The sequence below is a fragment of the Laccaria bicolor genome, genomic scaffold (assembly GCF_000143565.1).
Source record: "Laccaria bicolor S238N-H82 LACBIscaffold_4 genomic scaffold, whole genome shotgun sequence".
NCBI classification, from domain to species: Eukaryota; Fungi; Basidiomycota; class Agaricomycetes; order Agaricales; family Hydnangiaceae; genus Laccaria; species Laccaria bicolor.
Genome location: NW_001889875.1, coordinates 1,633,111 through 1,657,266, shown reverse-complemented (window position 1 = coordinate 1,657,266; position 24,156 = coordinate 1,633,111). Strand labels below are relative to the sequence as shown.

At 47.6% G+C, this 24,156-nt stretch overlaps 12 protein-coding genes across 12 annotated transcripts; 6 read left to right on the top strand and 6 right to left on the bottom strand.

Moving 5' to 3' along the window:
• Nucleotides 1–2,628: 2,628 nt before the first annotated feature.
• On the top strand, nt 2,629–3,153 carry LACBIDRAFT_311732 (uncharacterized protein; the record flags this gene model as incomplete). Its single annotated transcript, XM_001877061.1, has 2 exons — nt 2,629–2,870; nt 2,922–3,153. The coding sequence occupies 2 exons, from the start codon at nt 2,629–2,631 to the stop codon at nt 3,151–3,153; spliced, it is 474 nt and encodes a 157-aa protein (XP_001877096.1).
• Nucleotides 3,154–4,158: 1,005 nt separating this feature from the next.
• Nucleotides 4,159–5,104, top strand: LACBIDRAFT_311731 (v-SNARE protein; the record flags this gene model as incomplete). Its single annotated transcript, XM_001877060.1, has 6 exons — nt 4,159–4,341; nt 4,401–4,532; nt 4,582–4,643; nt 4,698–4,784; nt 4,839–4,921; nt 4,980–5,104. The coding sequence occupies 6 exons, from the start codon at nt 4,159–4,161 to the stop codon at nt 5,102–5,104; spliced, it is 672 nt and encodes a 223-aa protein (XP_001877095.1).
• Nucleotides 5,105–5,671: 567 nt separating this feature from the next.
• Nucleotides 5,672–7,001, bottom strand: LACBIDRAFT_311730 (uncharacterized protein; the record flags this gene model as incomplete). Its single annotated transcript, XM_001876614.1, has 5 exons — nt 5,672–5,981; nt 6,038–6,149; nt 6,201–6,344; nt 6,397–6,766; nt 6,825–7,001. 5 exons carry the CDS (start codon nt 6,999–7,001, stop codon nt 5,672–5,674), a joined length of 1,113 nt encoding a protein of 370 aa, XP_001876649.1.
• Nucleotides 7,002–7,722: 721 nt separating this feature from the next.
• On the top strand, nt 7,723–8,869 carry LACBIDRAFT_188517 (uncharacterized protein; the record flags this gene model as incomplete). Its single annotated transcript, XM_001877059.1, has 8 exons — nt 7,723–7,835; nt 7,887–7,923; nt 7,981–8,181; nt 8,234–8,264; nt 8,320–8,370; nt 8,420–8,540; nt 8,593–8,650; nt 8,704–8,869. The coding sequence occupies 8 exons, from the start codon at nt 7,723–7,725 to the stop codon at nt 8,767–8,769; spliced, it is 678 nt and encodes a 225-aa protein (XP_001877094.1). The 3' UTR covers nt 8,770–8,869.
• LACBIDRAFT_311727 (uncharacterized protein) lies at nt 8,848–9,987 on the top strand (the record flags this gene model as incomplete). The annotated part of the gene is made up of 5 exons (XM_001877058.1): nt 8,848–9,303; nt 9,355–9,518; nt 9,575–9,647; nt 9,704–9,791; nt 9,842–9,987. The coding sequence occupies 5 exons, from the start codon at nt 8,848–8,850 to the stop codon at nt 9,985–9,987; spliced, it is 927 nt and encodes a 308-aa protein (XP_001877093.1).
• Nucleotides 9,973–10,670, bottom strand: LACBIDRAFT_292861 (uncharacterized protein). The gene is made up of 2 exons (XM_001876613.1): nt 10,547–10,670; nt 9,973–10,490 (listed from the first exon to the last, which is right to left on the bottom strand). Exons 1-2 carry the CDS (start codon nt 10,648–10,650, stop codon nt 10,088–10,090), a joined length of 507 nt encoding a protein of 168 aa, XP_001876648.1. The 5' UTR covers nt 10,651–10,670; the 3' UTR covers nt 9,973–10,087.
• A 59-nt stretch (nt 10,671–10,729) lies between these two features.
• LACBIDRAFT_231004 (uncharacterized protein) lies at nt 10,730–11,994 on the top strand (the record flags this gene model as incomplete). The annotated part of the gene is made up of 7 exons (XM_001877057.1): nt 10,730–10,971; nt 11,042–11,121; nt 11,174–11,306; nt 11,373–11,519; nt 11,621–11,723; nt 11,778–11,900; nt 11,953–11,994. The coding sequence occupies 7 exons, from the start codon at nt 10,730–10,732 to the stop codon at nt 11,992–11,994; spliced, it is 870 nt and encodes a 289-aa protein (XP_001877092.1).
• Nucleotides 11,995–12,846: 852 nt separating this feature from the next.
• Nucleotides 12,847–17,598, bottom strand: LACBIDRAFT_311723 (uncharacterized protein; the record flags this gene model as incomplete). Its single annotated transcript, XM_001876612.1, has 25 exons — nt 12,847–13,047; nt 13,100–13,240; nt 13,295–13,689; nt 13,744–13,813; nt 13,862–13,954; nt 14,007–14,431; nt 14,484–14,546; nt 14,598–14,654; nt 14,705–14,759; nt 14,809–15,326; nt 15,377–15,535; nt 15,584–15,612; nt 15,665–15,671; nt 15,731–15,751; nt 15,795–15,830; nt 15,888–16,004; nt 16,054–16,359; nt 16,408–16,486; nt 16,538–16,725; nt 16,782–16,811; nt 16,859–16,903; nt 16,960–17,006; nt 17,060–17,328; nt 17,380–17,505; nt 17,557–17,598. 25 exons carry the CDS (start codon nt 17,596–17,598, stop codon nt 12,847–12,849), a joined length of 3,519 nt encoding a protein of 1,172 aa, XP_001876647.1.
• Nucleotides 17,599–17,789: 191 nt separating this feature from the next.
• Nucleotides 17,790–20,142, bottom strand: LACBIDRAFT_311722 (uncharacterized protein; the record flags this gene model as incomplete). The annotated part of the gene is made up of 4 exons (XM_001876611.1): nt 17,790–19,252; nt 19,301–19,391; nt 19,444–19,637; nt 19,689–20,142. 4 exons carry the CDS (start codon nt 20,140–20,142, stop codon nt 17,790–17,792), a joined length of 2,202 nt encoding a protein of 733 aa, XP_001876646.1.
• Nucleotides 20,143–20,632: 490 nt separating this feature from the next.
• On the bottom strand, nt 20,633–22,116 carry THIK-5 (3-ketoacyl-CoA-thiolase, peroxisomal; the record flags this gene model as incomplete). Its single annotated transcript, XM_001876610.1, has 6 exons — nt 20,633–20,671; nt 20,726–20,837; nt 20,894–21,086; nt 21,136–21,590; nt 21,646–22,010; nt 22,063–22,116. The coding sequence occupies 6 exons, from the start codon at nt 22,114–22,116 to the stop codon at nt 20,633–20,635; spliced, it is 1,218 nt and encodes a 405-aa protein (XP_001876645.1).
• A 185-nt stretch (nt 22,117–22,301) lies between these two features.
• LACBIDRAFT_311720 (uncharacterized protein) lies at nt 22,302–22,903 on the bottom strand (the record flags this gene model as incomplete). The annotated part of the gene is made up of 2 exons (XM_001876609.1): nt 22,302–22,597; nt 22,648–22,903. 2 exons carry the CDS (start codon nt 22,901–22,903, stop codon nt 22,302–22,304), a joined length of 552 nt encoding a protein of 183 aa, XP_001876644.1.
• A 141-nt stretch (nt 22,904–23,044) lies between these two features.
• On the top strand, nt 23,045–24,107 carry LACBIDRAFT_183045 (40S ribosomal protein S1; the record flags this gene model as incomplete). Its single annotated transcript, XM_001877056.1, has 4 exons — nt 23,045–23,177; nt 23,228–23,308; nt 23,363–23,910; nt 23,964–24,107. The coding sequence occupies 4 exons, from the start codon at nt 23,045–23,047 to the stop codon at nt 24,021–24,023; spliced, it is 822 nt and encodes a 273-aa protein (XP_001877091.1). The 3' UTR covers nt 24,024–24,107.
• Between the last annotated feature and the right edge of the window lie 49 nt (nt 24,108–24,156).

Sequence of the window (24,156 nt, the reverse complement as noted above, 5' to 3'; positions counted from 1 at the left end):
GTTTTATCACGTGAGGCCGTCGCGAAAACGTCCCCCTCCATCGCCCAGGCACAATCCCATATGATTCGCCCATGGGTTTTGTCCGCAGCGACAGGCGTGTAACCTTTAATATAGTTTTCAGTGGTGCCATAAGTCATCGTATAGTTCTCCTTGCCTAATCCTTCTTGAATTTGGAAGAGTCGCCATGAACGGTCCCTCGAAACCGACAGTATCAACTTGTCGTCAGGGCTGAAGGCGATCCTCGTTACGGTGAGAATATGGCCCGGCAACGGCTGTCCAAAGGGTCGGTAATTCTTTGTGTCATATACACGAACTACCGCGTGTTCTCCACTCGTTGCTTTGCATGCTGTAGCTATAAGATGACGCGAATTCGAGACAGTGATGGTGACCAACTATAGATAAAGCTGTCAGAAATACCCCAATAATCACTAGTCAAAGAATGGATCACCTCATACCCATGTCCAAAGACCTTTTCAACTTCCGGCCATAGTGTCAAGGAAGCAAGTTCGCCTTCATATGGACGTTGTATCTGCTTCGTCTCAATCGATGTCTGCTCAGAAACTTAACATCAGGTCAGAGACAGGCCCTTGACGAAAGAAGCAAGTAGAACCTTCCCCAGTTGCTTTGTTCGATAATCCAAGAGGGGGAACAATAGCACTTTGAGGCCGATTGTGCTGGACTGAAGATTGGTGAAGATACTGTTGCATACGAAGGAAGACTGACATCATGCTCGGAGAATTGAGCTACGCCGAGAACCTCAAGAACTTCGATAAATCTGCGAGGTGCTTCAAAAATGCGGACAACTTTCTCATCCGCAACGCTGGCAAATTTCAAAGGATCAATGAATACAGCATCAAGCAGATCATATCCATGGATTTGTGGTCGACCGAGTTCATGCCAAAAAGAAGATTGGTTAGCGGCAGTGATGGGACCATGTATACGGCTAGTCTGATCCAATCTAAACAGGAATGAGCATCGCATTGCTTGTGAAAGTCAAAAAAAATGCTACCCAGCTGAGATCAAATATTCTCCTCTCGGACTCCAACTTAAACCTTTTACTGGTCCGTTGTGACCTGAAATAGCACCCACTTCACGCCACGTCTCATCGCCCTGGCTCTGACCTGAGAATGTCGTAGAACAACGCCACCGCCTACAGCCACCTGCCCAACCCCAGGCAAGTGTCTCCCTCCCATGTAGAGTCCACGATCCCCCAACAAAACCACCTAGCCGTTGTCCTCCAATGTCACCAAATCGCTGACGGTTTATCCAAATAGACGCCGAGCCATCTTGTGACACGGTCGATGGGGACCACAAGATCAAAGAGGAGTCTGTGGACGTTGACAACAAAGTGGGAGTGGAGGTGATATTTGCGTCAGGGCGCCAAGCGAGAGACGTGATTCCGCTCTCATGACCGACAAGAAGAGCATCGAAAGTGACAGAAAATTGTTGTCCAGCACTTTATCGTGTCGACTTTAGTTAGATCTGGATGACAGTGCGATAGACTGCTTACTACCTTCCACTCCCCGACTTTGTTGACAGAATATGACGCTTCAGAGAAATCTGCTTTCCACCTTCATCAGCTTCACCAAGCTCACCAAGGGACGCTTCGAAGACATCAAGGAGCTCGTCACTCAGCTCGCCAATGGCTGATGAGGACGGCACTCGTTGCCATGCTTCTATGTTCCACAATCGAATTGTTGCATCTTGAGAACCAGATGCTAAAACGAGAGGCTCCCCATCAGACGCCGGTTTAAAAGCCAAACATCGAATCCAGTCTTCATGTCCCGCCAATATCGCTGAGTGCACGAACTTGAAAAGTGTTGGATTAGGAAATCTCTCAAAAATCAAAGGAACCGACAGTGTCTTCAGATTGGAGCCAAAGTTGTACAGCGGTATCGGTCCCGGCAATAGCGAGGATGGAAACTGAAAGGTCAGTCAAAGGTTAAAGAAGCCAAAATCTGAAACATGGACATTATACCTCGGGTATGAGGCAGATATGTAAGAGCCAAAGCAAGAGGGTACTTCCCCTTGAGAGGAATAACCTGAGATTCAGTGACTTCGTCTATTATTTACGCTTCATCAAATCAATCACACCAAGTTCATTATCGATTCACGTACCAGTCTCACCTTCCACGAAAACCCAGACTTTGACGAGGCCGTCTGACGACCCAGTTACGATACGGTTCTGGTGGATACAAATGGATGAAATGGCCTTTGAATGGGCCTGACACTTGACGGCTATCTTCCACTAAACAAGACGTAGCCGTTTGAATCTCGGCCTCGAGATGTTGGTAGGTTTGCACACCTTAAGTTCGATTTGTTTCCTTAAAATCAATGTCCCCTTGTTGTCGGCAGAAAGCAAGATGTCCTTGGAAAGAAAACGAACGCAGGTAACTAAACCCTCGTGGCCCGGCAAAGTCGCTGATATACCAGAATCGATGTCATCCTTTACAGAGGAAAGTTGGTTGTAGCATTGGAGAATAATTTTATGTCACGACCTACATCAAGGTTCCACAAGCCTACCGAACGAGAAGACCCAAAGGCGAACAATGACTCCGAAGAAACATCTCCAGCCTGGTTGAAGCGGTTGACAGACGCTGCTATGTACGCGATCGAGGCCATGATGAAATGGCGGTGGAGAGTAATTTGTCGGGTTTGTGCAGTAACCTCCGATTTAAACAAAGGCGGGAAACTTCAACTAGTATGGCCATCCTCGGCATAGGCGTCGACCTCGTTAACATTCCTCGTATAACGGCGCTTCTCAGTCGCAGGGACCCTCAAAGATTTGCGTCTCGGATCCTTAGTTCAGATGAGCTTGCTCTCTGGCAATCAATGCCACTAAACCGTCGAGTTCAGTTCTTGGCCGTTCGGTATGTGCCCAGCAACTTTACATGTTTCTCCATCCATTTTATCACATATAGATGGGGGGTAAAGGAGGCAGCGTACAAAGCAATGTTTCCTGTGGCAAGACCGACGTGGAAAGATCTGACCTACCATGGGGCAAAAGTCGCCGACAACGGGCAGTGGCAAAAACCTTCTTTAACATACCGTCCACCGGGCTCTAGCATCCCTGTAATCGACCAAATACACGTCTCCGTTAGCCACGATGGGGACTACGTATATGCTTCTGTGCTAGTCGAGGGCTATTCCTGATGCGCTGTTCAATCATACCGTGGGGGACCCTCCGCAAATCTTCGTTGAGAATTTCTTTCTGCTCATATACCTGCGAAGTTCTTAGGCACAGTCTGTAGCCCCAGCCTGTGCGGCTTGAACTGTGTCGACGAAAGCCCTTGAATATACAGCACACATTTCTTTGAAAACGATGCATGTCTCTCACCAACGCGCCAATTATTTTTTGAATTCAATGCTAATTTGGCGTTCAGTTCTGCTCATGGTGAAACTAACTACTTTGATGTCCGACCTCCTTCACGAATCCCTATCTCAAGGTCGAGGTCGCCCATGTTCAAGACACAAAAGGGCCAAACCAACGCCTTGCGCTGTGCTCAAAAATTTGCCTCTTCCTCGTGGTCGCGAAAAGGCCGTAATATATCACCTCTGCCTTGAACTGAGGGCCGTATATCGATATTTGAGGGGAAAGTATGCGAAGCAAGGGAAGTCATATTTTCACCGAGTCAACGATCTCGTAGTCTCGAAAAACCTTGACTCCAAGAAAAAAATTGTCAATTGTGACAACAGGTTCTGAAAGGATGCATACAGCCTTGGTCAGCCTTCAAGAGATGGCGGCGACCCATCCCAACAGCTCCCCTGCCATGAATGATGTTTTCGTCTGTTCCCCAAGGTGAATAGACAGAATTGTCCCAGACAAGCTCGAGGGCACTGCAGCTCCGTTGCCTCAGCGCCTAGTTTTGCAAATCGGTCTCTACATAACTTTATAACAAGTGCAATCTACGCTTTGAAAATATTTGTGAGAGTATACATTTATCAAACATCTATGTAACAAAGTGCAACTATATTCTTGATTTGGACAAATTGGATGAGAACACAGACTGCAATCATATTTACCAAAATGCATCACTTTCTGGTAGAGCCCGATTCGGTTTGGGGAGGATGCAGCCAAAGCTGCCAAACACAACCACCATAATTTCTAAAACGGGGAACAATGCAGCGTGGAGCTCGTTCGCAACCTTAGAGTCGGGGATGCTAAACTACGATGAACTTCATAGGCAATGTCGAACCCTCGAAAATTTATTCGATGCCAAACTTACCTCATATGCCCAAGTGGCGTCAAATATCGTCCATCCTCCACATGATTTGGAGGCCGCCCATTCGGCTGAACGATGGAATGACCTCGAAGCAGAACTAGATGACCTTTCACTCAAGGCAGGGCGATTTTTTACCTTGAGGTGTTGGTTTAGGCTTTCCTCATCTCATGCGGCTAGCTTCAAGAAATCAACGATCAATTGGCAACACTAGCCGGCAATCCCGAACTCCTCTCCCCCTCAATACTGCGGGCAATTCAGAGGCATCGAGAACTGCAGCAGGATCATCTACGCGAGCTGAGAAGAACAAAGGCATGCTAATTATATGGCTCTGTGTTGCCGTAGTCACCCAATCTGACAGGCAAATGTGCAAACCGCTCTCGACCAAGCGAATCTTCTATCTGGTGTGCGAAATGACATTGAGTGAATTTATTCATCGTCTAATCCGTTTATTTGCCACTCATTTTGCTTTATCAGTGCATACAAGTCTTCTGCAGCAGATTCTTTGCTTGCCGAGCGGGGCAGAATTGACAGCTCCCACCGGATGACGGACGATATGTTACAGTAAAAAATCATGCTCTTGCATATCAATTAGTCATCTAATCACTCATTTGCTAGGCAAGCATACGAAACACGCTCCGAGTTCTCAAGACAGCGGAGCTCTCTAACGAGCATTCAGGGTCGTATGCTGCATGTCATAAGTATGTTTGTTGAGTAGCGTCGATTTTCAACACATGAACCTCACTATGTTACCTTTAGATACCATGCCTGGAATTAATAACCTGGTATCCATGATAAAGTCTAGACGACGGCGGGATTCTATTATCCTAGGTGTTGTCATTGGAGTTGGCTTTATCATTATCCTCTCGTACATTTGGAATTGACATAGTTTCTGAATCCGCGACGTTGTCAATTCTTTACCCCTTTACATACCTAATAGGACAAGATAACAACGGCGGAATGCATATCAATACACTCGAAACCAGTCGCCTCGGAGTAATCGCAATGTAAAATCTGAGGGAGGGGGAGAAGCTATCGGCAAGTAGCACAGCAATATGCCCAGTCATTGCGAACCCGTTACGGGCAGTGGCGAAAACCTTCTTTAACATACCGTCCACCGGTCTCTAGCGTCTCTGTAATGGCCAAATACATGTCTCCGTCAGCCACGATGGGGACTACGTATATGCTTCTATGCTAGTCGAGGGCTATTCCTGATGCGCTGTTCAATCATACCATCAAGGCGCAATTCTTCGTTGGCAAATTCTTCCTGCTCATATGCCTGGGCACAGTCTGTAGCCCCAGCCTCTGCAACTTCAACTGTGTCAGAGGTCAATTAGACGAAAGCCCTGGAATGCATAGCACCCATTTCTTTCAAAACGACGCACGTCTCTCACCAACGCGCCAATTGTTTTTGAATTCAATGCTAATTCGGCGTTCAGTTCTGCTCATTATTACATTTGTTCAATAGAAGAAGCTGGCTCTTGAGGCCACCAACTTGGCCACCATGGTGAAACTGACCACATTGATGTCCGGCCTCCTTCAGGAATCTCTATCTGAAGGTCGAGGTCGCCATTCTGGACGCCAGCAACATGTTCAAGACGCAAAAGAGCCAAACCAACACCTTGCGCTGTGCTCAAAAGTTTGCCTGTTCCTCGAGGTCGCGAAATAGGCCGTGATATATCACCTCTGCTTTTAACCGAGGGCCGTATATCGATATTTGAGGGAAAAGCATGCGAAGTGAGGGAGGTTATATCTTCAGGACTGCAACGCCAAATGTGTCACTAAAAATAAAAAGTTGAAAAAGAAAGAATGGGTACTTTTCATCTGGTTTGTGCAAAAGTACGGGGAAGGTTCGTTTTCGAATAATGCCTGTATGATAAGTCCGCACTGTCAGCTCTTGACCAACGTAGCAGCCTTTTCGAAAGTCCACTACGCAAGAAAGTTGGAGTTAACAATGGAAGTCAATCGCTAAGCACGCACATCCCCCCATAGCGTCAAGATTAGAGTCCATTGGAAATGCTGTCATTGCGGGTATGTCCATGTTGCCTTCCGGAACACCGTGGATGATGCGGTGAAGGAGGTACGCTTCCGAGTCAACGGTCTCGTAGTCTCGTAAAACCTTGGCTGCAAGACAAAATTTGTCAATTGTGACAACTGGTTCTGAAAGTATGCATACAGCCTTGATCAGCCTTCAAGAGATGGCGGCGACCCATCCCAACAGCTCTCCTGTCATGAATGATGTTTTCGTCTGTTCCCCAAGGTGAATAGGTAGGATTGTCCCAAACAGGCTCGAGGGCCCCGCTGCGTGCCCAGCTCCACTGCCTCTGAGTTTCCCAGACCTGATCTTCCGTCGCTCCCCAAGAGGCCCATAGCGTATAATCTTCCGACACGTCCCTCACTTGCACTTTAGATCGCAGGATATGACGTTTCAAGTAAGACAACAGTGGAGGAGCCTCAGACAATCGGTTGTCATATTCCAAGAAGTAGCCAGGTTTTCCGGCAGAATTCGTGGATGGATAGAGGAAGACATCGTAGAGGACTCTTCCCTAAACAAAGGGGCATGTTCAACTAACGATTCGTTAAGTAATTGACAAAAGGGCCTGCCTGTGCATTCAAGACGGCCGAGAACTGCGAGCCGTTGTCTTGGGGGCCTATAGAAGATGACAGTAACCCGTTGAGAAAGCTGAAAGCTTGAGATCCAAAGACTGAGATAATTCCTCGATTGGGTATTGGTGCAAGAAACTTTCCTGGCCGAACGAGACTTTTCACAACTGAAAACATGAGAAGCAAGATGGGTTTACTAAAGCACGTGACGCAGCACAATCTTGACACCAACAGCACCAACGATGGCCTCGTCCTGTCAAAACCTCCTCAGTGCACTCAAAGATTGTCTAATCCATTCGGACTGTGTCGTAAAACAAGGGAACCTTCCTTCAGACTGCCTCAAAAACCATTTCACCGAACTTCCAGAGGAGTGCCAATCTCTTCGCAAGGCAACGTTCGAGTGCAAGAGGGGCATGGTACGTCCGTCATTTTCTTCTTATGGAGCTCTTGCTAAAGACAGCGTAGTTGGATATGAGGAAACGCTTCCGAGGGAACATTATTGGATCACAGTTTGAGTACACTCCAAAGGACCAGACGCCGACAACATCCTCTGCGGCTGAGTCGCCCTCACGATGACTATCTTGATGCCCCTACTCACGCGTAGCTGGCATGCCTCCAAATACTCGAACACGGTTTTTAAACTGCCGTCAACCATGTATGGTTACAACTCGATGATCATTGAAGTCGATTGATAACCCGACTCTTCCGGCCCCTGTAGTGGAAGTGAAGCTTAGCAATGGTTATTGTTGGCGGTAGTTGCATGCGATTAAGCCGGGTTGCTGAGCAATCTGCGCTGTCTTGATAGGTAATCTTCAAACGCGCCATGATGTCACGAGGATGATATGTAGTATATAAGCTGCAACTTGCAATTCATCCTCAAACAAGACTTTCATCCACAATGTCCTCTCCTGCCAAACCACTCGTCCTCTACACGGCTGGGACACCCAATGGTTATCAAGCTACCATCTTCCTTGAGGAGCTGAAAGCTGTGAACCCAAACGTCGACTATGAGTAAGATGTCGCAGTTCCCTAACCACGCGATACATAACGTCAAATTTACAGTGCTGTCAAAATCGACATCGGCAAAAATGTCCAAAAGGTGAAGCGCATTCGTTAGTCAATGTCACATCCTTGGCACTCAACATGCTCGTTCTAGGAGCCATGGTTTTTGAAACTCAATCCAAATGGCCGTATCCCGACCCTCGTGGACAGATCCCGAGGCGACTTTGCGGTTTTTGAGACAGCGGCCATCAACTTGTATCTTGCCCAGCAGTACGACAAGGAGTTCCAATTCTGGTTCAACCCTTTGGAAGATGCAGATGACTACAGTGAAATGCTACAATGGATCTTCTTTGCTGTATGTTCATCATCTGGATCCTGTGGGAATTTGGCCGTCTAATTTTTTGCAGCACGGAGGAGTAGGTCCGATGCAAGGACAGTGTAAGGGACAACAACCACCTACTCTTTGGATTGGCTGACTCGCACTGCATGATAGCGAACCACTTCAATCGTTTTGCTCCTGAATCCATCCCATATGCTAAGAATCGTAAGCTTATACTTTTCTGCAGCAATGAGATCTGACCCGTGTGATGAAGGTTATCTTGAGGAGACCAAACGTCTGTATGGCGTTCTTCAGCTACGGCTCGCTGACCGTGACTGGCTCGCGGGACATGGAAGAGGAAAATACAGCCTTGCGGATATCAAGGCATTCCCGTGGTAAGAAAAATGATAAGTTGTTTGATTGTTCGCCTGAAGAAGTTTTTCGTAGGGTTCGAATTCATGCCTTTGCTGGTGTCGAAAGTTTGGATGAATGGCCTGCGGTGAAGGTAAATATCTATTTTATGATTGATCTGAAAATAATAATGAGGTTGACAATTAGGCTTGGGTGGAGCGAGTAGGAGCAAGACCTGGGGTAGTTGCAGGGTTGAAGGTGGCTGGGCAGTAGAAGGCGATGAGGCTGAAATATAACAAATGTCAATAGCATAACGGGTTCTGCTGTGAAGCGCTGAATGGCCTTTGCTAAATGATTCGTCTTTCTCGCCCTTTTTCAACGAACATTAACGTTCTACGTTGTATTCCTCATCGGAACGTACATTCTGGACCAACAATTGTCGATCCGGCGTCCTCATCTGCACCTCAAACGTCTACCGAAATTTCGCTTTCGCACCCAAGAGATACGACCTCTTCGTCATCTTCCGAGCTAGGTTCAAGTGCCAGTCAAGCCTCGAAAAATGAACCTTATTTCGATGGTGCCGTCCCTCCAATTACAGGTGTTCCGTCAACTCTTCTGGATGGACACTCCATGAAGAGCCCCACCTACACAAGTCCTCCATTTCATACCCATACATTCTTCACTGCTCTGGAAAAGACGTTCCCAGAACCTACAGCTAGAAGTCTCATGCGGGCAACGCGGGCGTTGCTTGTGGACCGCATTGGGAGAGTGCGGAGGGAGGGTTTGACGGTTAAGGATTTGGACAATGTATGTGCACTTTGTAACAGCGGCGTGTTCCGCCTGTTAACGCAATGACAGCAAGCATATCTATTTCGAGCCGCATTATCAGAACTACGTGGGGAGATCACCATGAGCACGAAGAATGATTCGGCTGCTATTCGGGCAGCCACCGCTGCTCTACGCCGAGAGGTGGACCGGTTAGATGTTAAGATGAAGGAGGACATCGGGAATCTCAAGCATGAGTTGGTCATTTTTATCTGTGTCAATCGTCTTGTTTGAATGACGCTGCCGGCCGCAGAATTCAAATGGAGCTTGACAGCAGGAAGAACGAGGCCAAGGCTGATCTCAAGCAACAAGATATATCCATCGAAGTGAACTCTTCCACCCCAACATCCGGTCATTCTGTATCCTCAATATTTTTTTACAGGAGCTTCTCAATAAAGCTGTTGTGAATATCAGCGACCTGCGTACTGACGTCGAGGAAATCAAATGGGACAACATGCGAAAGGCTGTTTGTACGTCGGATTTTTCTCTTTCTATTCCTTCGATATATTGAGCTTTTCAGTGACGCTCTCTGCTTTTGTCTTGGTGATCGTTATCACAATGGAGATCCAACCCAAGAAGAAAGCAAACGCTCCTCCACCTCCTCCTCGTCGTCCAGATGTCAGCATACCTACGGAGGGACTGGAACGGACAGAATGGGTCACCTAACACCTAACGTGTCAAAGCCAAGGTAATTTACAAATGTATTACAGCCTGTATACCACCCCGCGCACAGTCGCATCTAGAGTAGAACGTAGCGTATAGTCAATTATTTGACACTTAATTTCTCTAGTTCACTCGCTAGTCCTGCAGCTCCGGCCTCCCTGCTCCCAGCATTGGTGTCTGGCCCGACCGCTTCACCATCTTTCAAGTCCTTCGACACTGGCGTAGTATTGCTGCTCCCTTCATCCTCGTCGTCCCAGTTATCTGGAACTGCATCCTTGTCTTTCTCCCGCTTCTCTTTCCGCTTCGCGTTCTTCTTGGCACTCTTGCTCAAAGCCTTTGTGCCATTTGATCCCGACGCGGCTGTTGATGTTGGGGGTGGCGCCCATCCAATGATATGACCCTTTGGCAAGGCATTAACGTCCATCTGTGCTTGTTTCGTTCCACGAAAGCGCCTGACATCCTCCTGCGGTGTAAAGCCTGGACGGATTTTTATTTGCTTGCGAAAGCTGTAGTAGTGGCGGGATGAAAGGGGGGTATCAGAGAGATCCGGGTAGTAACATACGTTCCATCTGGCCGTCTAGACTCTGGGATGACGCGTTCGAGGGTTTGGGGATCGAGAGCAATGCCAGCGGTGGTTTGTTCAGGATTAATGGGTGGGCGGGACATGATTGAACAGATAATCCTTCGGACTTTGAAATAACTTGAAATAACTTTGACTTCTCTCCCCGTCTTTTCACTAACTCTCATGCGCTATGCAGTCCTAGTTACGGGTCCAGCGGGTGCTGGAAAATCTACCTTCAGTTCATCTTTTCTCACTCATCTCAAAAATTCGCGACGGACTGCCCATCTCGTCAATCTCGACCCTGCAGCTTCCCCGGCTAGTTTCGAGTATGAGCCAGTGATTGACATTAAGGATCTGGTTAGTCTAGAGGATGTCATGAGTGAATTGGGGTATGGTCCGAATGGAGGTCTGGTGTATTGCTTTGAGTGAGTGAGTGGATTGCTCTCGGTATGTCTCCCAGCATCTAGTGCTGACCTTGTGGGGTTGCGAGATAAGATATCTTTTACAAAATATGGACTGGCTAGAAGAAGAATTGGGTGGTTTTGACGATGATTATCTTGTTTTCGATTGTCCAGGTAAATCTTCAGTCATGCCATAACCCAATTTCATGACCGTGAACCGTTTTAGGCCAGATTGAGTTATACACTCATCATCCGTTCCTCCCCACCCTGGTACAGAATCTGACGAGGCTGGGAATCCGTGTTTGTGCGGTATACTTGATAGAGTCACAGTTTATGGAAGACAAGTACAAGTTTTTCAGGTTGGCATTCCTTCACCATTCCTTTGCAAAAGGTGTAGTCGTTGCTCATGCATCTCACATCGGCAGCGGCGTCCTATCAGCCATGTCGGCAATGGTTAATCTCGAGATCCCTTGGATAAACGTCATGTCCAAGATGGATTTAGTGACCGCTAACCCGGATGATGAGTCGGGCGGCGCAAGAAATGGCCTACGACAACGAAAAGATATTGCTCGGTAAGGCCTTTCGCAAAGTGAATCGGCAGAGTTCTAAGAACTCTCCTGTTCCAATCTTCCGCTCAAACCCGGTCGCGCTAAACCTAATTATTTCTTTATAGGTATCTCGATCCTGATCCATTCCTTCTCGCTTCAAGAAGAGGGCAGGAAGGAAACGAGTCCAATCCCCGTTTTCATGCTCTAAACCAAGCTATAGTACAGTTGGTACGCTTCGCTCTTGTGTCGCGCTCTTCTGAAAATAATATCTTGATATCTCAGATTGAAGATCATCCGCTTGTCTCTTTCCTGCCACTGGATCTTACGAACCCAGATTCTATCGAGACTGTTGTGAGTCACATAGATTACACGATGCAGTACGGAGAAGACGAAGAGCCAAAAGAGGTAAACATGATGCCTTACCGCACTTTACGGAAACTAAATTTTGCTTTACAAGCCCCATGACCTCGACGAGGGGGACTTTCAGGGTCTGGAATGAGTTCCCAACTCTGGATTTTGCAGCTGTCGTAGTTTAATATTCCTCAGTGTAGAGAGAGCACTTATATTCGTCATAGTGCTGACATGGTGCACCAATTGCGCCCATATGGGCGCTAGTGTGTGGCCACCGTGTGATTACTACTCAGCTCCAACTCCACCGCCCAGCCTCCAACCCTTTGTCCTCGACATTTACTACGAACTACCACGAATACTTACCTACTGACTCTTCACGCCCTCCATGACTGCCTACTACCCTTCTCAAGGCTCATACTCTCATCATGGTCATCACCATCACGGTCAACCTGTTGTTTATTCAACTTCGCAAGGATATGGCCAACCAATGGTTGGCTCAACGGAGTACTACCAACCTGGCGGTGTCATGTACGCTCCCTCTAGTAGCAGTCGTCGTCACCACCGACACCACAATGACAGAATGCCCCAGGTCGCATCCGTTGCTGCACCAGTAATCTTGGTACGCTATGCCGCATGCTACTTATGTCCGATCCGTGCTCATTTTGAATTTTTAGCAGCCAAGCAGTCATGGTGGCCACCACTATCACAACCATTATTCGTTCGGAGAACGTCTACGACGATTTTTTGGTTTAGCGCCAAAGACTGGCGTTCGCTACAAGTCAGATAGGGGTAGTTGGGGATTCCTTGGGTATTCACGCAGGCAGCGGTATACGGATGCCAGAACGGGAGCTGAAGTAGATCGGCAAGGACGACCAGTTTACAGAGTGTAAACTATTCAATCGTCACGTGCTGGCTTCAAATTCATATGTAAATCATTAACTCCATGTATATATGTAGTATGGGCGAATCCCCAAGTATAGTACGGATAGGAAAGTAGGGATCAGAAGGAGGAATCGTAGGGATCAGGAATCACCATGTCGCCGTCTGCGTCAATCCCATCGTGTTTCAACTTGGAAGCCAGGTTCCAGAGCTTAACCTGTTCTTGAATGCTACTGACGATTTCCACAACGCGCCTGCGACATTTGGCTTGGGCGGGATCATCGCCGACACCCTCCCAAAGAACTGCTAAACTGACTTCGATCTAATCGGTTGACGGCTCAGCATCAAACCAAAATTAGTGCTTCAGAACGCACCTTTTCGGCCAACTTTCCAAGTGCATCATCCAGAGTTTCTCCTATGGCATCTGCAGCCTTAGTCAAACGTCCCAAAAGGACATCAGCGCCATCATCAAAAATATTGTCCTTGCATTCGTCAATGTAACGGCGGAAATATGCCTATAAACGGCCAGTAGGGATGATGTTCGACGGACAAAGGCGATCAAGACACACCTTTTGACGTGCCACACTTCCTGTACCGCGTTCTTCCATGGCCGTGTTATAACCTTCAATCAATTGTGCTTGCACATGGGGCGCAATGCATCGCGAAACTTCTTTCTGTTCTGTGGCCAAAGTTTGTTTGACAAGTTCCACTGCATTTTTCAAGGCGACTCGGGCCTCTTCTAAACACACTTCTGCCTGTTTGTTGGTTCGATCCTTAAGACCAGGCGCCGCGGAGTCCTCAACATCTTTTAAAAGTTTGTTGATCGAGTCCAAGGTTGCAGTTTCGAAAGGCGCGAAGAGGTTTGATTCAAAGACGGTGCTCCATGAATGGGCGATATTTCGGGTGAAAGGGTTAACGAGCTCGACATTAAAGTCCCGCCTCCAAGATCCATGACGGCGCAAAGCTGATGAAGGGCGTGAGGGGGTACTGATGATAAACATTTACGGCATGAACCTACTAGCACGGTAGGTGGCCCAGTGCATCGAAGCGGCAAATTCATCCGTTGTGGGAACAGCGGCTTCCGCAGCCTGACAAAGGTTAGCAAAAAGTCCTTAACAAGTTTGTGGCACTATTACATTGGCGGCGCCTACTCTACACTTCTCCTCCAAACCACTTTTGAAGTTTTCTTGGAGTTCTTGAACACAATTATCAACTGTTTTAGCAAATTCCTGCGAAGAAGCTGTTAAGGTAATAGAGATACACGAGGGAATGAAGACCGACTGTACAGAGTCGGGGAGCAATGCCGACACGGTTACTCTCGCGATCCACCTTTGATGAATTTAATGAGGCAGGCTGGTTCATTGTAAATAAACCTGCTCCCAGTCCACCCCCTAAGCCTCCTAAAATCGCATCGAAGGCGTCACCAGCCCCATCCCATGCCATAGCCTGGGCGATGCCATGTTGAGCCAGTGGGGTAGATTCCCATTTTTCACGCAGTGCCTCACGATCACCTGTAGTAACGTCTGCGGCGCCCTCAACATAGGTTTGGATGGATTTGGCAAAGGCATTCAAATGGGAAAGAAAGTTTCTCGCAGCTCGTTCACGAGAAGAAACGGTCAGCTGGTGACACCACCTTTGAAGATCAGGAACGCCTGTATCATTGACATTGGTGAAACAAGAAGCTTCCCCATCGCCCTGCACTTGGCCTATCGGGACGATTATTGCTGGGAAGGTTGGAAGCTTTGGGGAGGTACTTACCTTTCAGCCTCACGTAATCCCGACTGGAGCAGGTAAACACCGGCAGATCAATGGCGTCGTAATCTAACCCGGTAGATTAGGAGTGCGTTACTACAATAAACAGATATCCTCTACCTCGAAGGTTCGCATTGGGATTAAAGTTTTCTGGATCGCGCTCTTCGGCAGCAGCGTCTGGAATGTATCAGCCAGGAGTTTCGAAAGGTTGAACATAGTACACGTACCGTCGAGGTCCTTCAAACCAACTCGGAAGTCTTCTTTCAGAACATCCCGGGAAAACTGGAACAATGGTATATCATTGCCTTGCTAAGATAATCGAAGAACTCACCTCCGATCGTTTCAAGGAACAAAATGCATTTTTCTCTCTCTGCACTTTAGCGACATTCTTGGAAAGGATTGAAAGATGGTCTGAAGCATCTTTTTTCTGCTTTCGAGCACTGGAGAGACGTTCCCGGGCGTCCTTGATGGCATTCTTAGATTCTTTTATCTTCTCTTTTAATGAGTCTTCCGTTTCTTGTTCCTCGTCAACTCCAACATCCCCTGTGTCAGATCCGAGATCCTCGTCCTGATCGGATTCACTTTCATCGTCAGAATCGATGCTTTCAGCGGTGCTCGAATCGTCGTCGGAGAAGTCGTCGTCGTCATCACTCAGTCCACTTCGCCGCCGCTTTGGCGATCCTGCCTTACCTTTCCCATGATTCTTGCGCTTTTTGCTAGAAGACCCATTGCCAGAAGCCCCCTTCCCGGTGAGGGTAGGAACGAAGGTGTCTCCGTTCTCCAAAGCTTCTAGATGTGCGTTGTATTCGCGGAGGTGATTTCGAAGGTCTTGAAGCTCAGTATCAATGCCTACAACTTTATTTAAAATCAGTTTGCCACCGAGGGGAGAGAAATAGGACCTTTTGCTAGCTTTTCGGCCGCTTTTTTCTTTTTCTCCCACTCAGCTTTCTCGCCGTTGATACCATCGAGTCGCTCTTCGATTGCTTCCAGCTCTGGATCGTCTTCGAGACGAAGTGCGCGAATCACCTCGGAGCAAGAGATATCATCACATTTGCTCGCTGGAACGAATAAAAACGTTGTATCATTTTTAAGAGGAGGAGACACACCTATGAATGTGATAGTATGGTCATCGTAACTAAAAGGCAGAATATGTCAAAAAAATATTGAAATACTTAGACGTCCCTTACTTTCCGTCTAGAATTTTAAGCATTCATTAATTTCACGATAGAAAGGTGTAGCGAAATTGAACCTACCCACTTCAAACAAGGACAAGCCTGAAGTCAGCAAGTGAATTTCATTTTGTGAAACTTGACGCACTCATTAATTGCATCTTGAATGCGTCCCCAAGAAGGTCTGAACACCAATAACATGAGCACACCTTCGTTGGCGTAGGACGTTAAACTGTACTACCTCTAGCTGTTTTATCATCAACAGCACGCGTAATCGGCGCCAAAATCCAGATGCAATTGCATTTTTTCATGTAATCCTTGGCGATGTTATTTCTAGCCGCATTTGCATCCGCCACACCTACCACACCGTTAGCTCAAGATCCGGGGGGAAAAGAGGGGGGATATACCCGGAAGATCAACCAGAACTGCACCCGTTGACAATGCAGCAGCACGACAACGAACATTAACCTGACGAATCAGAGGCCACAAGGCAGGGGCATCGGACTCCGGTTGCTTTTCTTTGGTTGCTCGGCTACTACCAGCAGCCTCCCTGACCTTGTCCATGAGGCTTTTCTCCGCAGGTTTATCCTTTTTGCTCTTTTTCTCCTTGCGCTTTTGGTCCTTTGAATCAATATATTTTCCTATTTCTTTCGCAAAAGTCTTCGAGTCTTTGGCGCTTATCTTCTTGGTCTCCCCTAAGATTCGCGAAACACCTGAAGAACTTGTTAAACAAGAAAATCGAGCAAAATGGATGGACGAACGAGGATCTTGGTTAATGACCTGATCAACACTCATTTTCACGAGTTGCTCTTGAGTTATGGAAGGGTACACCGCGTGAACCTACCAAGATGTAAGTTGACGAAAGACGATCCCAGTGTAGCGTGGACGCACCTTCTGCCAGGCAATGCCCGCATCACTTTTGAGATCTGTGCTTCGCTTGATGTTCCCATCCTCATCAACCAGATCTTGGAGCAAGATAGTCATCTCTTGTCTCCATTCAAGTTCTGACAAAAAGGAAACATCCGCTTCGATGGTAGGTTTATCGTGGTAGGCCAACTCAGTCACGACCGCCGTACATGCTAACAAAAAAAAAAAGATCAACGGGAGGTGTATTCTCATAGGCGACATTACGTACCACGCATCCCGCTGGTAGGTACGATATTGTCTGTGAAGTGATAAGAATTGGTCAGGAAGCCAGGTATTGCCAATTACCGTCAAGTACAGCATTGAGGATTGAAGATTTTCCTGCTCCAGTCGCTGGAAACATACGATGAGATTGCGTGATCAACACAGACACAGCCGAAGATACATACCTCCGCACACTGCGATTAATGTCCTTGGTGCGCCTTGACTTCGAAGACTGGATATATGCGCGTCAGACACAATTCTACTATCCTTAGGAATATTGCTAACGTTTCAATCTCCCGCATCCAAACCTCTTGCCGCATTTTGCTGCTAAGCTGGATTTTCTTGAGGACCTCCTGGATGCCACTGACCATATCTAGACCTGCTTTCAAAGCTTCTTCGGGGGCATATGCGATGTCAGATGCGGATTGAAAAACTTTGAACAGAATGGGAGCAGGTTCCTCGTCCTGAATGTAAGCATCTTCCATGTGCACATCTTCATGCTTCGGAAGGTGGTTAGAGTGAGCGGCATTATGGTTGGCTGGAAGTCCAAGAAACTACGGAAAAGTTTATTTAATGTTGGGCGCGTTGGCTAAAATGTTACTCACAGCGCGAGCCGCGTCGCCCGCCTCAGTTTTAAAAGGGAACAATGGAACGTTGTTAGACGGGGGGAATGACATTTGGCTCAAAGACGTCAAAGGCACGTCGCGTGGCTCGGGCTTGACGAGAACAGGCTAAAGGTACATTGCTTAGTACCCTTACAAGCGAAGGCAGGGAATGCGTACAAGACCGTTTGACATGTTGCTGTTGTTCTCCTTGTAACTCATACCAGTCAGCCCTGAGAGAGACACTGGAAGGAGCAGTGTATGATTCGCGTGAGAGACGAGACACAAATGAGTCAACGGGACAAGCAACACAAAACAACACGATCGTTAAGTAAATTGTCACACGCTCGCGACTGGCTGTAAGTCTGTGACTGACGCGTCCAACTCAATGTATAGACTTGGTATTTCTAACCCTACAGCTTTTGAGGCAGCCAATGATATTTCAACACCTTGGCTACTTCCGCCTCCGCTTTCGTCATCACAACATCTTGTTGCGGCTCTCTGGTTCGAAGGGGCACCGTGTCATATCCCAATAGTAACGCTCGACCTTCGAAAAATTGATCTGCTTGTTCTCCATCGCCACCTTCTGTTAGAGAATGGGAGTCGAGGGATGTCTTCTCGGTCGAACAAAGATTTATGACTTCCTGTCCATAAGCTTGGTCCGACAAATCCGTAAAGCCGTCTGCATCGTACGAAGTTATCTCTAGAGCCTGGGCTTGAAAATATCGTCCATCGTCGTAATCTAGTTGAGGCCATGCAACAATGTTCTCCTGAAAAACTTCATCTTCGAATAGAGCCACCCGTTCAGTCTCAGAGTCGAGTAGCTTGTCGGGTTCTTCGTATTCTCGCTCGTAGATCCAGTCCGTGCCGTGCAGGCCTGCAGCACATCCAAAGTCGCTATAACCATGTTCCGAGTTATCGAACGTGTAGTCGTAGTTCCAATCCACGTTGGTAGGTTCGAATACTCGAGAAGAGTCGACAAAAAATCCATAACCCTCCATCAGAGAGTCTACACCGGTATCATTGCCACCGCCGTCTTTGCAGTCGTCGAAGTTGTAACTTGTATCCTCCGGGCTTTTTCGAAATGGGGTCGAAATCCGCAAGCTAGAAGGCCATTCCTCATCCAGAGCACACTCCTTTTCATGCAATCCGTGGGACCCAGAAATATTCTCGCCAAGGTTACTAGGAGCAATTACGCCTAAAGCGTGTGAGTCAAGCGGAGTGCCCCCCCGAAGATCTTCGTTTTCGGATGCTGGACGCTGCACGGGCTGCGGCATAGAAGTACGAAAGAATTTGGAACAATGAAGAGGACCACCAGGTATTGCCAGAATGCCAGGATGTGAAACACGACCGAGTTGGGATGCAGACTGAGAAGGGCCTAGAGACGGACTTGAAGTATCGGTTTTGCCTTCATCCGGTTCAGCCTCGTCAGCAACAGAAAGTGGCTTAGAGAGCGTTCCAAGTTTACGACAGTGGCGATTCCCGGTCGTGTCTAAAACAACAGTTTTCGGACGGCTGGACGTAGCATTAGATTTGAACTCCAAACTCGGATCTTTCTCTATATCCCAGATAATCGATTCCGCGCGAGCCCCAAGGTGGTTACTTCTTACTTGACCTGTCAGTTCCGTATTATTCGAAACCTCGCTTGATCCATTGCTACAAACAGAGTTCGATAAAGACGGTAGTCTTTTCTTGTCTTTCGCCTTGTTAATCTTGCTCATCTTTTGGCTCACACCTTTCGGACTGTCACAATCGGCCATAGACTTGTCAGAAGAGGGATCTGAACCCACAACCGATGGTGAACCTCTACGATGTTTGGATTTCGAAAGTAGCCTATCCACCCCGTTGAGAAACTCAGATTCAGAAAAGCCGGCGCCTTATGATGGATTAGATATGGGTGCCAAACAGATAATGATGTGTGAACCTTTTTTCTTTCCATTTCGAGGATCCACCCGAGCCTTAGTCGACGCCTTTCCTTTCCCAAATACACCTGGACGTCCAAGAGGATTTTCCATCTGCCAGACGAGTTAGCCAGACATGCGCCTTTGATGGCAGACAGTAGCTTACCGTCAAGCGATTTTTTCCGACGTTGGTAGCGGAGAACCCATGCATCAAAGCAAATCCTAGAAGATGTTTGACTTTGGTTTTTGGGGCAGCCTTCTGAGGGGAGCCTGGTGAAATCTTTGCCTCTTCGACGACCTGCCTGGATGGTTTCAGTATCTCTCGCCTGGCTTTCTTACGCTGACGACGTTCTTCTAGCCCTGGAACGCGAAGGTATGTTCAAACGTTAAATCAAGCAAAAATACACTCACGGGCTGCTTGCTCGTTGCTTTCCAAGTCCATAGGCTCAGCGTCGTGGGCTTTTTTGCGAGAAACAACGGCTTTTTCCTTCCGTCCGTTCAGTTTTTGTATCTTTTGAGCGCCATTAGTGCTCTTGTTTAGAGAGTTCTTTCGTTTTCGCTGTGGGCGTTGATTTGTTGCGTCGTCGGTAGACTCCAAAAGCCGAGGCGGTCGCGCCACATCTTGAACACGCGCTCTTAATACAGGTGTCCCAAAGCCATAGTCCTCTGTTCGTGGTTGGATCGATACGCTCGGAGGATCAGCCGTCGCTCCAACCACTTTGCTTTCTTGCCACAAAGACAGGACGGCTTTGCCCTCCAAAAGGTATTGCTTGGAAAAAGCCCTTTGAGCCTTTATATAGGAAGCGATGAATTGATCCTTGTTGAGTTTCGGCAGGGAGGAAAGGTGTTTCTCATTCATTGCCATGACGTGGGTGGTTGAAGGAACGCTTAGCTGCCTTCTAAAAATAGACAGGCCTGTTAGGCTGTTACTGCAACGATTGAGTCTCTCAACATTTTGTGTAACTAAATGACAGAAAGTTTGAAAATCCAGATGCATAAACCAATTGCAAGAAGCGAAATGACGGGATACTGGGCTGCATTACTAGTAGTCGTCCTTTGGCGCAAGTAAATATTCACAGCAGAGGCTACCAGAGGACATTGATGAGAACGGGTGTGCCCGTGCGGGTAGGCACTTCGCGTCGTGCGATCTTCAGCGATCATTTCCTGTGGCATCGTGGTGGGTTTGAGTCAAGAGATCTGGCAAGCTACACAGCAATATCGACTATCTTGAGCAGTCACCCCGTGTTCGCAGTCCGAGTGGATTCCATTCCATTACCGAACATGACTGGTAATTTCAATGAATTGGTATTGAGACTTGTACATTAATCCAAGGGTTATGATCACATGTGATAGATTTACAACTTTTGTACGACGATTGCTGATGCGGCTCCACCCTTTGAGATGTTGTCAGAATATACAATTTTTGCACACGAAAATAGTAAACTCACCCCATTGCAAATACCCGCGGCACCGTATTGGCCAGACTTGAGGGCGTGAACGAGCGAAATAACGATACGCGAACCAGAGTTTCCGATGGCATGACCAAGAGCAACAGCTCCACTGATTCGGCGAATTACATCAAGACCAACAACAGCAAGAAAGCAAATGGATCATACCCGTTAACATTGATCTTTGCGGGGTCAAGGTTGAAGGTCTTTTCTGCGATGCGGACAACCACAGAAAAGGCTTCGTTGAGCTCAAACAGTGATATGTCGTCGAGTGTCAGATTAGCTTTTTCTAATGCTTTTGGGAGGGCAACGGTAGGAGCCTCAGGGAAGTCGATCGGATCGACACCGGCGTCCGCCCATGCTGTGAACGTGTCAATAGTAAATCCATAACACAAGCACCAAATACGTACAGATGACCTTGGCCAGAGGTGTTACGCCAAGCTCCTTTGCCTTTTCAGCCGACATCAACACTAATGCCGATGCACCATCGCTGAGAGGAGACGAGTTGGCGGCAGTGATCACACCACCTTGCTTGAAAGCAGATTTGAGAGTAGGAACTTTGTCAAAGATGACTCTGCTGTATTCCTCATCCTCCCTGACGATGGTGTCACCCTTCTTCCCCTTGACGGTGATTGGAACGATTTCAGCATCAAAGGCGCCCTCTTTCCAAGCGCGGGCAGCACGCTTGTACGACTCGATGGCATGTTCATCAAGAGACTGACGCGAAATACCATGCTTCTCGGCAGCCACTTCACCGCAATTACCCATCGCAAAATTGTTGTAGACATCCCAGAGGCCGTCATTTTCAAGTGAATCGCGCGCAGTGAACTTGCCGAATGCAGGGTTTTGTCGGGGCAAGAGGAAGCTGAGTCAATTGGGTTATTGTCAAGACCAAAAAGGAAATAAAGATGAATCCATACGGAGCGTTGCTCATGCTTTCCATTCCACCGGCAGCGACGACGGAATTGTCGCCGAGTTTGATGCTCTGGGCAGCGAGTATGATAGACTTCATACCGCTTGCGCATACCTTGTTGATGGTGGTAGCATCGGAAGTAGACTTCAAGCCTGAAGCGAGAGCGACTTGGCGTGCGGGTGACTGGCCAACACCAGCTTGGACGACATTGCCAAAGTACACCTCCTCGACAAAGGCAGGATCGATGTTCTTGGAACTAAGAGCATGCTTGAGAGCGAATGTTCCGAGCTGAGGCGCGGTAAACGATTTGAGGGAACCATTTAAGGAACCGACAGGGGTACGAGAAGCAGCGACGATGACGACTTGGTTAGACTAGAAGACAAATGTTAGAAGGAGAATGAGAGAAATGGGAGAAAGGTCCAACCATGGAACGAGCAAAGGAAGGGCCGGAGTTTGAGGCGATACGTGAAAGCAGCATGGCTTTATATTATCTGTCGGAGTTGATCTTACGATAGTGATATGCCAGGAATGGTACGACAATAAGCGAAACTCGACTCTGGTCCGTTGTAGAAGCGGATGAGCATTACTTGAGCAATCTGGAGTACTTATACCCCGTCCTCCATGATCCGAAAAGCTGTTTCATATGTTTATTACGTCGGGTATTTAGACATCAAGCACAGTTCCTACGGTCATGAACCACATCTCCATCCATCCCACCAACTTCATTTCTTCACTCCATCCCACCTGCTGAATCTCAGACAGCAGTTCACTAACAGCAGCATCGGACTCGCAGGGATGAAGATACCAACAGGGCGTTCCCAAGATTGGATGCTCACCCTGCGAGAGAAGCGGGAATGTCGCAGCAGGCAATGTCAGAGCAAAGGTGGTTGTTTCGCTATCGGGTGGGAACTTAAAGAGAGAGGAATGAACGATATCGGCCAATGGTAAGGGTGCCCCAGCTTATGCAAGGATCAAAAGAGGATAGCTTGAGATGGAGATGAAAACGGACTTGAATCGTGGATTGTGAAATAGAAAGTTGGGACCCGGAAAGTGGGTGAGTAGACTACATATTGCTGTACAGTAAGAAGGTCATGAAGGGCGGGTGGTGCAGTGGCTGGGTCTTCGTCTCCGTCGTTTAGGGTATGAGAGGAACGATGTAATAAGGAAGTGCGAGACAAATAGCCACTTGACCAGGACCAATGTTTGTGCTGATGCTTTGCTGCATAACCCTTGCAAGCTGATTCAAACTGGGTCCGCAAGAACATTGATCGTGGGAAATATAATTACAGTTGTCGTTACAGTTGTCACAATTAAGGTTTTCAGCCACTCCTCATGCTACTGCATAACACGACCAAAGCTCATAGCCCAAATCTTTGCTCGTCGTCGACCTTGGATTCCAACTAACCATGGCCGTAGGAAAGGTGCTTTTTTTCATTTTGCACACTTTTACGCAATTCTTATGCTTTTCACAGAACAAGCGCCTTTCAAAGGGTAAGAAGGGTATCAAGAAAAAGGTCGTCGACCCCTTCTCGCGCAAAGGTATGTATATACATCTCCACACTCATCTTGTGTCTTATTCATATCGTCAGATTGGTACGACATCAAGGCCCCCTCCATCTTCGAAGTTCGCAATGTAGGGAAAACCCTTGCCAACCGCTCCCAGGGCTTGAGTATGTCCTCCATCTCTTTCCGCCGACTCGCTCAAATTCTGATTTTACTGTCAGAAAACGCCAACGACTCATTGAAAGGTCGTATCATTGAAGTCTCATTAGCCGATCTCAACAAGGATGAGGAGCAGTCCTTCCGCAAGATCAAGCTGCGCATTGACGAGATCCAAGGCAAGAACTGCCTCACAAACTTCCACGGCATGGATTTCACTTCCGACAAACTTCGTTCCCTCGTCCGCAAGTGGCAAACACTCGTCGAGGCTCACGTAGATGTTAAAACCACGGACGGATACCTCCTTCGTCTCTTCGCCATCGGCTTCACAAAGAGGCGTCCATCTCAAGTAAGAAAGACAACGTACGCTCAGTCGAGTCAGGTTCGGGAGATTAGGAAGAAAATGTTTGAGATCATGACCCGTGAGGCGACGAACTGCGACTTGAAGGAGCTGGTCCAGAAGTTTGTGCCAGAGGCAATTGGTCGGGAGATTGAGAAGGCTGCCCGCAGCATTTACCCCCTGCAAAACGTTTACGTCCGCAAAGCTAAAATCCTCAAATCACCCAAATTCGACATGTCCAAACTGCTCGAACTCCATGGTGACTCAACAGACGTACGTCCTTTCTCTTAATTTTATCATCTGTTTGATCATGACGCCTCTTACAGGAGACAGGCACACGAATTGCAAAAGACTTCAAGGAGCCTGAGATCCTCGAGTCGGTTTAAGTTTTTCGTCGTAGTCACATTCACTGTACGCCGCCTATGCCATGTCTATGTAATGGGTAACATCACGATATGCATCATGCTTGCTTTTCCCGGCTTGATAAGAATTTTTCAATTACTTAATAACAAGTATTCA